At 27.7% G+C, this 13,721-nt stretch overlaps 2 protein-coding genes across 3 annotated transcripts in view; one reads left to right on the top strand and one right to left on the bottom strand.

Moving 5' to 3' along the window:
• Window positions 1-2,657: 2,657 nt before the first annotated feature.
• Window positions 2,658-8,624, top strand: LOC134832741 (probable DNA double-strand break repair Rad50 ATPase). The gene is made up of 7 exons (XM_063846871.1): window positions 2,658-2,723; window positions 2,836-2,967; window positions 6,340-6,633; window positions 6,845-7,747; window positions 7,801-7,920; window positions 7,979-8,331; window positions 8,399-8,624. The coding sequence occupies exons 1-7, from the start codon at window positions 2,658-2,660 to the stop codon at window positions 8,622-8,624; spliced, it is 2,094 nt and encodes a 697-aa protein (XP_063702941.1).
• A 1,207-nt stretch (window positions 8,625-9,831) lies between these two features.
• The window catches only part of LOC134829506 (protein spire), a 72,751-nt gene continuing 68,861 nt past the window's right edge, over window positions 9,832-13,721 (bottom strand). The window contains exons 9-14 of one of the 2 annotated variants that reach the window (XM_063842592.1): window positions 12,972-13,108; window positions 11,725-11,920; window positions 11,557-11,616; window positions 10,708-11,420; window positions 10,401-10,645; window positions 9,832-10,339 (exon numbers count right to left, since the gene is read on the bottom strand). In XM_063842592.1, coding sequence (XP_063698662.1) covers window positions 10,114-10,339; window positions 10,401-10,645; window positions 10,708-11,420; window positions 11,557-11,616; window positions 11,725-11,920; window positions 12,972-13,108 — 1,577 coding nt within the window. In that variant the 3' untranslated portion in view covers window positions 9,832-10,113. The remainder of the gene's footprint in view (window positions 10,340-10,400; window positions 10,646-10,707; window positions 11,421-11,556; window positions 11,617-11,724; window positions 11,921-12,971; window positions 13,109-13,721) is intronic. The other variant, XM_063842593.1, reaches the window with a different exon arrangement.

Raw genomic sequence — 13,721 nt, 5'->3', positions numbered from 1 at the left:
CACGATCTATTAAAAATTTTACTATCAATTGTCATATTAATTGTTAGGTTCTAAAAAAATTACTGATATTAAGAAATTTGATTAATTGAAATTTGGAATTGAGTTTTTCTTTAAACTTTAGGTTCAAATAAAAATTATAAAAAAATAAGTTTACCAAAAAAATCGGAAAAAATCTGATTTATGAAACATTATCATTCTCTGCTTAGTACTTTAAAAAGCTTTAATTTTACTTTTTAGAAATACTAAAAAAAAAATATATATTTTTATGAGCAATAATAATGAGAAACGAAACTCATTCCGAGTAAAAATGAGGAAAAAATATCACTTAGTCACTTTAAAAAAAATATAAATGCTTGGTTAGGATTAATTGGAATAACTTATTTTTAAAATGTTTTAATTTATAGTCATTATAGAAAAAATAATAACTAAAATTTAGTGCCATTAGGAATCCAAAATAATTATTAGAAGAGCACTGAAAAGAAAAAAATATCAGTCATAGGGAAGAAACTAATAGATTAGTGAAAAAAAAGAGAGAAAAAACTTATGAACGTAGACTGAAAATATGTCGTGATATAATTGACGTTTATGGCTATAATTTCATGTTCTTCTGAAAAAAAAAATCTTTTTGAAAATTTATGATACAAAAATATTCTATTTATTTTTAAATATATAAAAAATAATCTCTGTGTGTTGTACCGAAACACTCATTCAATCTTTCACAAGAGAAAACAACAAAGAAATTTCACTGAAAATTTTTAAAGGCAGGTCGCGTGCCAACTATTTTTCGGTGTCTCATCATCGAGCAATGCCTCTTAAATCTTTTTATTATTTCAATAACTAACGTCAAAAGTTTGTCGTTTGAACCCTCTTCCTCTTTTATTTTTACTTTTTTTTTTGTTTATTATGTTTTGTTAGTTATAGAGAGAAACACACCGCCGCTCTTGTTAATGTCTTAATAACAAACGATATTTTGTTTGTCGACAACAACTTTATACTTTTTTTTGTGTTTTTCAAAGTGATGTTTCGTGTTTGTCTTTGCACTCACTTATTTTGGAGTTTATTTGCCAGTAACGACCCATCAAACAACCCATTAAAAAAAAGAAAATAATAAACAAAGAAGGTGCTCAAAAACACATAAAAAAATAACACTTTTTGGTTTAAATGAGAATAACATTGACACTTAATTAACATTTTTTTTTCCTGTTTATTTTTCTTTTGTGAAAAATCCAAGAAATTGATGAATGAGAATTTTTCTACTAAATGAATTTAATGAAAGTTGAATAAATATTGTTAAATATAAAAATAATAATAATACTAATAAACATCACGTCGCAATAAATAACACTAAAAGTACTAATAAATAAATACAAAAAGCGCACATGTTTCTTATAATCACTCAGAAGATGAATAAAATTGTAACTGTTTTAAAAATAAATAAAAAAAAGATATAGATTTATTGTAATGAATAATAAATAATAAAAAAGCAAGACTTTTTTGTAAGTAATTGTTTCAGAGTTAAAAAAAAATATAAATTATATCAATGCGTTGTTATGACAAACTTTAAGCTAATAAAAAATAAAAAAATTAGAAAGTAACAAAAATTTACTTATTTCACGATTTTTTTTGGAGAATGTTTGTTCTTGTTCTTGCAAGTTTTTGTTCTAATTTGTTCACGTTTTATTTTTAACTGACCTAAGGAAATCCCAAACACACCTTTAAACAAAAATAATTTAACACTGAAGGCCTCAAGATGTTTTTAAAGGTTTGGTATTGAACGTGACTTAAGCGCGTTTCGTTTTTTTTTTCTTTTGAGTTCATTATTTTTCTGAAGTCTTATAACTCGTTATACAAAATTCTGAAGTTTTTTTAACTTTCAATCAACATTTCTTTACTCTATAAGTAAATCAAACTTTTTCTTTGAATTTTCCCTTTTTACAAAAAAAGAACAAAAATTTGGATAAAAATCTCCAACCCGAACCTAATACTTTTTGAAACCCGTTTTGTGCCCTTGAAGTAGATTTCTTACTTTTCTTATTCTGTTTTATTTAAGGGATATAATCCTTTTCAGTTCTTTTCCTGCCTCGTGTAGATTTTTCGTTAGTTTGCAGTATTGTCTTCTTGGTTTTCGGATAGTAATCGACTACCATGAATTGTAGGCGAAACATACATATGCCGTTCACTCCTTTGAAAATTTATCTCATTGCCGAGTTTATTGCTTCGTTTAGTAATCTTCTTCACAGTCTTCTACCAAAGTTGTTAACATTCTCATGTACTCTGAATTATTATAGGAATTTTTTCATTTGACTCTGAGTAGTTTTATAAACATATCTGCTTTGTGCCCGAACTTTGCTGTTGAATAAAATAAAAAAAAAAATTAAATATACCTGAAGTTCAAATAGCTTTCAAAATTTGCTTTTGTCGTCGTCTTCTTCCAAAGAGTTGATAATATTTTAGTTTAAATAATGATGAATCTCCTGAAAAAAATAAAATTGGTAATTATATTCAATAAACAGACAGACATCGAAAAAAACCAAGAGGTAGCATATTTTACTTTAATAAAAAAAATTTAAAAACTTACCTTGACCATTTAATTTCTTTCTTTTTAATTTTTCTTTTATTTTATTTTTCAACTAATTTAGATCGCCCACTCTAAGGATATGAACAACATCCTCAACCTGAACATACGAACCTTGAGTGCGCAAATGAATGAATTATATGCTGAGGTAACATTTTTACATAACTAACTGCTAACCGTAACAACTAAGATTTATAACATTTTTTTTTGCAATTTTCTTTAAACTTTTTCTCTCCTTTACTTTCTTTCTTACTTTTTAGAATATGGAAAAGGATCGCCAAATACAATTGTTGCGTGACGGTAATTTAGAGTTACGTGAACAAATTACGGAATTAAATAAAGACATTTTGGAGTACAGTGAATTGTTGGAATTGAAAAACTTGGGTAGTAAGGTAATTCGCTTTAAAATGTCAAATCAAATATTTCTTCATTTTTTTTCGTAAAAATCCACGAGCAACCTTCAACGCTTTACTTCGCTCCATTTTTCACCATCTTCATTCGATAAATCAACCTTTTTTGTTCTAAGGTTTTACTTTTTTTTTCGTCGTCGTCGTATTTATAGAGTATGTCGCGAGTAATGCTTAATAATCGAAAGTAAAGCAAATAAATTTGTAACTGTAACTGTGTGATACTGAAATCGATTGACGACTAATGTGGATCAAACCACACACCAAAGAAGTACTTTGCGTTTGTTTGTTTAGTTCATGTCCTTACGAGACCTTGACGCCGCGCAATATGTGTGATTTAGTGACAAACATTTGCATGGATTTGGAGAGCTTTATGAACGAAAGACATGAGATTTGGTGAAAATCTGAAGATTTTCTCAAGGAATTTTTTTCGTTTCGTGAGTTGGAGACATTTTTCGGTGCAATTTTAAATTGAAAAGTGAAATTTTGGCATTGAAAATGGCTTTTCAATAAATAACTTTCACGACACATTTTTGAATTGTTGGTAAGTACAAAGAAAGTTTTTCTTATCAACCGATATTTATCATGGTTTTTCATGCAATTTTAGCGCATTTCGAAGGAAAAATGGATTTTTTCAACAAATTGATGTTCAGGATGTCATCGAAGCGTTTAGAGACCAAAAGTGAGGAAATTCAGAAAAATTCTAAAAAAAAAATTTAATTGAAAAATTTTAAATTCAGAAAATTTTTCTTGATGATCAAAGCCAAAATTTTACAATTTGAAGAAAAAATTCTTCTCACATATTTAAAATCGATTTTAGCGAATTTTAAAATTAATTTTAAAAATTTTAAGATATACTCACAAAAAATCCGTTAGAATCCAAAAATCCGTTAAAACTCATCGTTCTGATCAATTCGAAGACTTTTTCCATAATTTTTCAACAAGTCAATCGATTTCTTTAACCCGAACCACAAACAGCTCCATTTACGAACATAAAACCAGCACAAAAGGAGTCGCAATAAAATATTTTAGCACTTGTTACGATCGTTGACTTTCTTCTGTGGCGCTATATTGATTTTGATGTCGTTTTATTTATAGCCCGTCAATTTCTTATGCAAATGGTGACATCGACGTTCGAAGGACATTTATCACTATGAGTTACGACGAAAACCTGAAAAAAGTGAAAAAATAATTAAAATTTCATTTTTAACTCACAGCTTTGGTAATTTCGTTAAAACAATCAAAAATTTGGAAGAAAGACAAAAAAAACAAAAATATCGTGACTCAAACCAATTTCAACAGGTGAAATTTCCATTTGTAAAAATTTTAAGGGTGAAATGTTTTTTCCATAGAAAAAAGCTGTATAAGAATTAGATCAGACAGATATTTGTCAAGAACTCAAGTTTTAACAGTAATTTGTCTTCGAAACTTTTTTTTTTAGTTTTTAATCAAGATAAAAGCTTCAGTTGTAAAAAAATTGTCGATTTTATCTTGATTTTAATCAAAAAATGAATGAATTTCCCCATTTTTTTGTGTTTTTTTGTGGAAATTCGAAGAGCGAAGAGACATTTTCCATTCCATTCGACTTTACTTCGTGGAAATTTTCTCTTTATATCGATCAAATACTTATTGCATTGAATCACTTCTACACATATTTGGCGGGACTTTACTTCGACACGTTATCGCCATGCAAATGTTGAGCTATGAACCTTCGCTGTTAGCGAGGAACGTCGATTTTTGATGGTTTTCATTTGTTTTTGAGACGCGTTTTGGGTTTCGGGCTACGTTATTACCCATATTTATACAATTTTTTATGTCAATTGCTGTGCGCCGCCCCTGAATACCTTTCGAATATCAACAAAAATATCACGAGTGTTGTTATTATTGAACATTTTTAGCAGCACATCGTTGTCGTTTGCATGTTTTGGGTCCTCAGCGCGCGAGCACTCAATTCCATATCAGTCATATTTTTGTGTCGTAATGATGTGCGATTGTTGTAACTGCAATACATAACTTTGGTTGACGACTGGAAAGAACTTTATTCTAGTCTAGAGAAACTTTTTTTATTTTTGTGAAAGAATTTCAGTTTTTCTCCAGCTCTCGTCGATTGTGGTTCAAAATTCGTGAACTTCAGTTTTTTTATTTATTTTTATTGCTTGTTGGTGATGGAGTGTTTTATGAGGAGCGAATAAAAACAGACAATAAACAATAAATTTACGAAGAAAATTATTAAAAATTAAATTTGTAAAAATACAAAAATATGAGAAAATTTAAAAATTTTACATGTGAATGTCAATTTTTGATAAATGATGTCTAAAACAGCAATCGAGGACATGCAAAATATTGTTAAATTGTAACATACATGGAAAAATTGAAAAACAAAAAAAAAGTTGTTTGAAAATAAAAATAAAATGAAATAAACAGAAAGAAAAGTGCAAGTGAATTGAAAATTTTGAAAGTGAGTGAAAGTAACAAATTAAAGAAAATTGGGCAATTTATGAAATTTAGGAATAAAAAGTGAAATTTTACTTTCAATAAATCATATATTGTGAATAAAATAATAAATCTGAAAAAAAATAAAAAAAAGAAAATTAAATAATTATTTTTTATTAAAAAAAATTTTTTTAAATTAAATTTAAAAATTTTTTAAAAAATTTATTTAAATATTAAATTAATTAAAATAAAAAATAGTATAGTAATAAAATAAAAATTTAATCAAAATAAAATGAAAAATTTAAATTAATTTAAATTGCAAAAATACAACTGAAAAAAAATATATAGGTTTTTTTTATCAAAACAAAAATTAAAAATTTAAGAAAACTTGTGTACCTACACGAATTTACTGAAATAAAAAAATAATATATTTTTTTTAAATTATTATATAAAAAATTAAATTTCTATTCCATATCTTTCTATAAGTGCTAAAAAAAAATAAAATAAAATAAAAAAATATTAAATATAGAAAATTTATAAATTTTTAAAACACGAAAATTTTATTAAAAAAATAAAAATTTATAAAAATTGAAAATAATATAAAATAAAATAAAAAAAACTGAATTTCTGAATATTGTCAAATATCAAAAAACTGACAAAATTTGAGATATTTAGTGTAAAAATTTTAAATTTAATTTATTTTACAATTGAAAATTTTTCTTTTTGGAAAGCTAAAAAAATCGTCTTTAAATAAAAATTTTAATTTCAAATTTATTTTTTTTTTTAATTTTCTTTAAAAATTAAAATAACATAGAATTCTCATTTTTAAGAAAAAAAATTTTTTTCAAAAATAAAAACGATTCAAAATTTTTAAAACTTATTTTAATTTATTACTAATTATTTTTTTTTAATTTATTTTTTTAGTTCGCCTTTCACAAAGAGAATGAACGTGATTTCATAAAACAACAAACAAATCAGTTGAATGAGGAAATTCGTAAATTACGAGAGGCTGTCAACACAGTTTGTTGCGTGGAAAACGAAAAGAAAAAATTGGAAAAGCACGGAAGTAGCATGGGCGAATATGAGGATACGACAACATCCAAGGACATCACAGATCTGCCAAAAAGACCTTCAAAAAGCACAAATGAGCAAGATGCCATCGATCAAATTAAACAAATTCTCGTCTTGTCACAGGATATGGCGCAAGCAAATTTCGACGTGAGTTTTTTTTCTATTTTTTTTTTTTAATTTTAATTTTTTAATTTAATTTTTTTTTTAAATTTAATTTTTTTTTAATTTAATTTTTTTTTAAATTTAATTTTTTTTTAAAAAAAATTTTTTTTTTTTTATTTTTTTTTTAAAAAAATTTTTAAATTTTTTTTTTTTTTTTTAATTTTTTTAACAAAATTTTTATTTTTTTTTCTTTTAGTCCAAACGTTACGAAGAGCTCAAAGAAGGCATGTCGGCACTCCAAACGCGTCTCAAGGAATTTGCCGAACGCAACAACCAACTTTGTGCCATGCTCACGGAATACGAGTCCAAATACAAGGATTTCGAAACGCAAATCGGCAAATTGTCTCACGAAAACAACGATTTGCAGCATCACATTGACGATGTGACAGACCACGTGACGCAACTAAAGCGTGAAAATGCCAAATTATCCGAATTGAACATCAAGGCGACGACAGAGCTCGATGTGATGCGCAAAACTTGCAAATGTGGCGTCTCTCGTTCAACTTCGACGCGACCTACCACGCCTCCAAATCGCTATTTATCGCTCCAAATCAAGGATTTACGGAAACAATTGACCGACAAAACGGAAGAAATCGAAAAATTAAAAGATCAAGCGAAAAGACGCAAAATCGACGTCGATCGAGCCCTGAAACAAGCGAATTCCGACAAAGAACGTTACCACAAAGAATGCACGGAACTCGTTGAAGTCGTTGCCGAATACAAAAGTCGTGTCGCGATTTTGGATCAAAATCTTCAGAGAAAGGATTCGGAACTCGTGAACGCGTTGGAAATCAAAAAATTGGCAGTCATCAAAAGACAAGAAGTGGAAAAAACGGCGAGCGAAATCGAGAAACGACACTCGGATTTGCTGTTGCATCAAGAAAGTTTGAAGCAGCAACTCGAGGAATTGCGCGAAGAGTTGGCGCATGTGAGAGAAGAGCATCGAGAACGCGAAGGACGAACGATGGAAGAACTTCAGGCAGCAAGACAAGCCATTCGGGATCAGCAAGTGAGGATAACGCAGCAAGAAATGAACTTTAAATTGATTTTAGAGACACGAAAACAGCTCGAAAAACGCGCCGAAGCCTATTTGAAGGAGGTAATTTCTCAAAAATTTCTAAAAAAAATAATTTTTTAATAAAATTTTTTCAGATCAAGCAACTTAAAACCAAATTGTCTGACGAAACGAACACCAAACAAGCCTTGATGGAGCTCTCTGACGTCTTAGAATCCGAACAGAAGCAATTAAAGGACAAATTATGTCGTCTCACGGTAAAAAATTTCAATTTTTATTCAAATTTCGTTTTAAAAATTATTTTTTCTTCCGTAGAACGCCGATCAGGATCTCGGAAAAGCCGTTTCTGCCTTGGAAAACCTCAAACAGCACAACTACGACTTGACAATCATGCACACGCAACTGCAACGCGACTACAATTTGTTGCGCGAAAATCATCAGCAACTACTTGACCTGCGTACACAATCAATCAAGGCACTTGAGACGAGTCAACACGTTCAGGAAGAAGGAGACGCCAAAGAATCCTGCCTGCGATCCAAAATCGAAGAACTTTTGGGACTTATTGCTATTCTCATGAAGGATCGGGACTACTTGAAAGCCCTTGTGAGCGAAAAACATCGCGATATCACAATTCTTTCGAGCGAATTGAGTTCAATTAATTTAACGAGGTAAAAATTTTCTGAATTTTTCATTAAAAAAATTTCAAAAAAAAATTTTTTTTTGTTAAATTTTTAGTCAACCATCAACCATTGAGTACCCTACAAAGATGCATCAACCGTTCTTTCCGTCACAAATGCATGAAATCCCCGCCGGATACACTGCTGACACCCCAACAACTGTCGCAGATGAACCCGATGCTGAGGCAAAGTTAAGCGGATTGCGCCAATTGACGTCGTCGATGCAACAAATGAAGGAGGCGTGGATAAATGGCATCCAAACAGCCATTGATGAGGCTTCTTGATATCTTTTGGATGATGATCTGGAATAATTTTTCGTTTTTTGAGAGATTTCTTTTGTAACCGTCCCTTTTAGTTTTAATAATTTCCTTGAAAATTCCCATTAATTTATTTAAAAACTGAATTATTTTCACTGTTTGTACAAAAATCCCGCGCATTTAATCCTTGAGCAATGCATTTTATTAATAAAAATTGATCTTTAACAAGTATTTAACTCTCATTTAAGCCTTTTTTCATTTTTTCTATTTTTATTAGTTAAATTATTAATTTTTTAAAGGCAAAAATGCCTTTTAATCAACTAATAAATAAGTGTTAAGTAAAGATTTCATGTTAAAATGTAAAAAATATTAAATATTTAAATAAACCTAAAAATTAATTGAAAAAAAAAATTTTTTTATTCATAAAATCTCTATTCGAAAATTACAAGTGTCATATTTTACAATTTTATACCTAAAAATAAATGTTTTTAATTATTTTTTTTTTTAATTTTTAATAATTTTTTTCTAAATTTTCTAATTTTTTTTATTCTTATCAATTTTTTTTTTATTTTTAAATTAATTAATTTTTAAATTTTAATTAATTAATTTTTGAAAAATTAAAATTTAATTAAATACCCTAAATTTAAATAATTTGTCATAAAAATTTTTAATAATTTTTTAAATAAAAAATTATTTAAAAAAAAATTAATTTTGAAACAAAATAATAATCAAGCAATAAAAAATTTATTAAAAATTAAAAAAAAAATAATTTCAAATTTTTGATAGTTTTAATTTTTTACGAATTTTTAAAAATTAAAAAAATAATGTTAATTAATTAATTTTAAAAAATTATTTTTAATTAATTAATTATTTTAAAATGTCAAGTAAAAAATAATTTCAAAATTGTAAGAAAATACCTAATTTATTTTTATTATTTTGATATTTTGACAAATTATTTTTTTTTCTGTAAAAATATTAAAAAATTATTTTTCGATCAAAAAGTCAAATTTAAATTTTTTTTTAAATTTTTTAATTATTTTTTTCTTTTTTTTTTCATTAAAATTTTATCTTCACACAAAATTTCTTAAAACATAAATTTTATGTGCACTTACCTCTTATGAAATTCTCATTTTAGAAAAAAACCAAAATTTTTATTATCTGTTCAAACGTTTTTTTCCATTTTCTTTATTAAATACTTTCTTATCATTCATAACTTTATCTTGTTTTAACATTTTATAATTTATCAAGATGCTTAAATAATAAATTAATCTAAAAAAAAATACATCCTAATAATACAATTATGTAATAAATTAAAGGATTGACGCTTGAAAGTGGGAGAAATTCAAAAACTTTCATCATTAATATTTTTTTTTACAATTTTTTCCATCATTTCCTTAACTTCTTAAACTATTTTTTTAACAAACTTTTCTCTCTTCTAACACAAAATACTACGAAGAAAAAAAATTCTCAAGGTGGTCAAATTCAGGATGCTAACAAACTTTAAAAAAGATTTTTCTTAACGATTCGACTTGTAAACGGGCGACAGATCAAGCGTTAAATTTTTGATTGCGTAATTGCGGGCAGAGGATCGTGTCTGTTTCGACGATCGGATGATCTCGAGAACGAGACTGCGACAATCGTTACAGACTGCCATGAGTTCGCCGCGTAAATTTTCCTTTTGCACGTCGACAGCTTGACTCGAATTTGACATTGTGAGGGTGAATCCTCGGGAAAATCTGCTTCTAAAATTAAAAAATTAATTTTTTAATAAAATTTTTGATTTTTTCACGGGAAATTTCTTACTTTCGATCAAGCGTGCTGCAATTCGATTGAGTTTTCGCGGGACTTTGGGCAAATCCGTAATAACTGCCTGTCATGCTCTTCGGTCCATCGATGCTTTGTGACATAATTGACCCATTTTCTTTGTTGTTGTTGTCCAATGTGCCCGTTAACGACATTGACATCTTGTTGGGATGCTGCATGGGAGTTACGGAGTTCGATCTTTGATTTTTTGGTGAGGAAGGCGCTGATCCGACGGTGTTTCGTGACTATTTTTGAAGAAATTTGTATTAAAAAATTTTTTTTTTCAAATATTTTTTGAAAAATTTACCTTTCTATCCATTTCAGGTCGCATTAAACGTTCCATCAGCGTACGCGAGAACGACTCTTCGACGCCAAATCCTCCGCTTTGGGCATGATGAATGGGCGACGGCGTGTTACTTATCGCAGGACTACTCAAAATCGATGGCGACAATAGCACAACAGGCACATGCCGGAAATGTTCACGCGGAATTCGCATTTTTGTGAAGCATTTGATGCAAACGGTCCGATCGCACAACTTGCAATTCACGCCGCGTTGCCCAAAAAGCGAAAATCTCGTACGCAAACACAAAAAACAAAGTTTTCGTCGTTCAACTTCCTCCTTGATCTTGATGCCAACTGGAAGCCCTTCGAGTTCAGCCTTTGTCATTACGGATCTGATATGTATGATCTCGTCGAGCGTCAGCGAGAGTTTATCTGTGGCATTTAACGTCTCTTTCCATTGCAACTCATCCAGGGAATTTGTCCAAACGGGTTCCGGTTGAGAATTTTTCTCCGAATGCGTTTCGTTAATCACTTCAGAAGACTTTTCGGGTACGACGGGAGCTGCAACGACGCTCGGCGGTGCCGGAGACGCATCATTTTGACGTTGTCGCGAATCGGGACGCGATCCAGGCAACGATTTACTCTCGGAAGTCACGCTGAAACTTTTACTGCAACCAACTATCGTGTGTCGTCGCATCGAAGAGCGACGTGATTCGCACTGAGTTGCAAGATCGTAAGCTGAAAAAGTAAAAAAATCATTAAAATCTGAATTTTTCTACAAAAAATCTCTCAAATCTAATCTAAAACAGGAAAATTCTAAAAAAAATCTACTCAAACGCACACAAAACTCTTAAAAAACGGAAATTTTAATTACTTTCAAGAGCCTTATCACAAAATTTGTGATATTCGTCGTGTGTTAAGACATTAGAGGGTCCTATTCGAGTTCGAAATAACATCAAGAGGAAGGAAAAAGAGACATAAAAAACATTAAAATCCATTTCCATCAAGAAAATTTCGTAAAAAATGAAAATTTTGAACTTACTTGTCCTTCTTAATACTGTATTGATATTATTTTGGTTGTTTTCATTGTTACGTTTATCACTTGTTTGGCCCTGTTTTTGTTGTTGTTGTCCATTACTGCTGAGACTGCTGCTTCCAGAGTCAAGTTGCAGAGAACAGAGTTGATTGGAGTCGAGGGAAGCGTCTGTTACATCTTCGCCAGCGCCGAAATCATTGTCCTGTAACATTAAAAAAATTAGAAATTGGTTTAAAAATTTTTTTGGTAAGTTTTTTATTGAATTTTTAATTAAAAAAATTAAAATATTTCAAAAAATATTTAAGTTCAAATAATTAAATTAATTTTATTTAAATTAAATAAAATTTTTTTCCGAACTGAAAAAAATTTATTTTGGTTTAAAAAAAAAATAATATTTTGGATTTTAACATTGAAAATATTTTTTTAAGAATTTTTGTGAAATTAATGAATAATATTTTGCAATTAAAAAAAATAAAAAATCAAAAATTTGTTAAAAAAATAAAATTAATTAATTAAATTTTTTTTCGTATTATTAAAAAATCTTTAAAATTAATTTATTTGAATTTTTTTGTTAAAAATATTTTTTTTTTAATTTTAATTTTTAAAAATTTTTAATTTAAAATTAAAATTATTTAATAAAAATATTTAATTTAACCGAAATTTAAAAAAATTTTTCGTTTAATTTATTTTTTTTCATTTAAATTTTTGTTAAATTTTAATATTTTTTTAATTTTATTATTTATTCTTATTATTTTTAATTATATTAAAATTTAATAAAACTTATTATTTTTTTTGTATTTTTTTCAACAAAAAATTTTTCAATTTTTCGTTTTTAATTGATAATTTTTTTCTTTTCATTTTGAATTTTTTTTTTTTAATAAAAATTTAAATTTAATTTAATTTATTTTTTTTTTATTTTAAAAGTTTTAATAAAAATTCAAAAATTTTGTTTAATTTTTGATGAATTTATTTTTATTCTTAAAATTTTATTATTTTTATTTTTAATTATTTTCAGAAAAAAATTCATTAAAAAGAATATTTTAACTAAAATAAAAGCAAAAAAAAAAAACACTCAACGTAATGAAATTGATTAATTGACGAGATAAGCAACTCATTAACATTCACTTAATTAATTATGGGATTGGCCTAATTTCATTCAATATAACGTTAATTAACACTTTTTTTTTGTAAATATTTACTTTCAAACAAAAAAAAAAATTTTTATCGAAAAAATGTTGAAAAAAAATCCTCACCTGCAACAATGACAAGTCAACAGGAATCAGTCTTAATGTATTTCTGGGAGATTTAGATCTTGGCCTGCTGTTTCCTTGCACATTTGTCTCATCGACAGCCTTTTTAACAGCATCTAACTGGATAGTCGTTGGTAATACTGAAAAAAAAAATAAAAAAATTTAAATTTATTCTTTAAAAAATTTCTCAAGAGCTTAATTCCTTCAAATCTTGAAATTTATTCAAGAAAACGTTAAATTTTTGATAATAAATCACGTAATTGCCCTTCTAATGAACCACTTTAGCCCTATTTCGGGTAATAATTCACATTCCAAGCAAAATACCACTTATCGAACAATAAAAACAATGAAAAAACATAACAAGCAGTAGACCAAACATAAAACAATCGCAGTTTATTGTTGACCTCACTCAACAGTCATAAACTCCGAAATTTACTCACGTTCTCCTCTGCATGAACATACGCTCGACAAGTAAAAAAAAATACAATGCAGTGCTCTATTTTTAAAACATTTTCATTATTTGCGAACTTTTATTTTTAATTCACAACTCATAACGCGACAACACGACTTTTTTGGGTTATTAAACTTTTGTCATAATTTTTTGGCGTAATAAAATCGATTTTTTTTCGAAAGTTTTTTTTTTGCATGATAAAAAAATGACAAACAGCTTAAAAAAGAATTTATTACAAAATAATCCGAATATGTAATTTTTTCGTATTACGGAAAGAATCTCATAAATCCATACTCGGATAT

Source organism: Culicoides brevitarsis, chromosome 2 (genome assembly GCF_036172545.1).
Source record: "Culicoides brevitarsis isolate CSIRO-B50_1 chromosome 2, AGI_CSIRO_Cbre_v1, whole genome shotgun sequence".
NCBI classification, from domain to species: domain Eukaryota; kingdom Metazoa; phylum Arthropoda; class Insecta; order Diptera; family Ceratopogonidae; genus Culicoides; species Culicoides brevitarsis.
Note: the sequence above shows the minus strand (reverse complement) of the source record. Positions and strands in the feature narration are given on the sequence as shown.

Bases quoted from the DNA above. Each gene is read 5' to 3' on its own strand.
- LOC134832741 (XM_063846871.1), top strand. From the start codon at position 2,658: ATGAACAACATCCTCAACCTGAACATACGAACCTTGAGTGCGCAAATG. The intron at 2,724-2,835 runs GTAACATTTTTA...CTTACTTTTTAG, and splicing joins TGAATGAATTATATGCTGAG to AATATGGAAAAGGATCGCCA. The intron at 6,634-6,844 runs GTGAGTTTTTTT...TTTTTCTTTTAG, and splicing joins TGGCGCAAGCAAATTTCGAC to TCCAAACGTTACGAAGAGCT.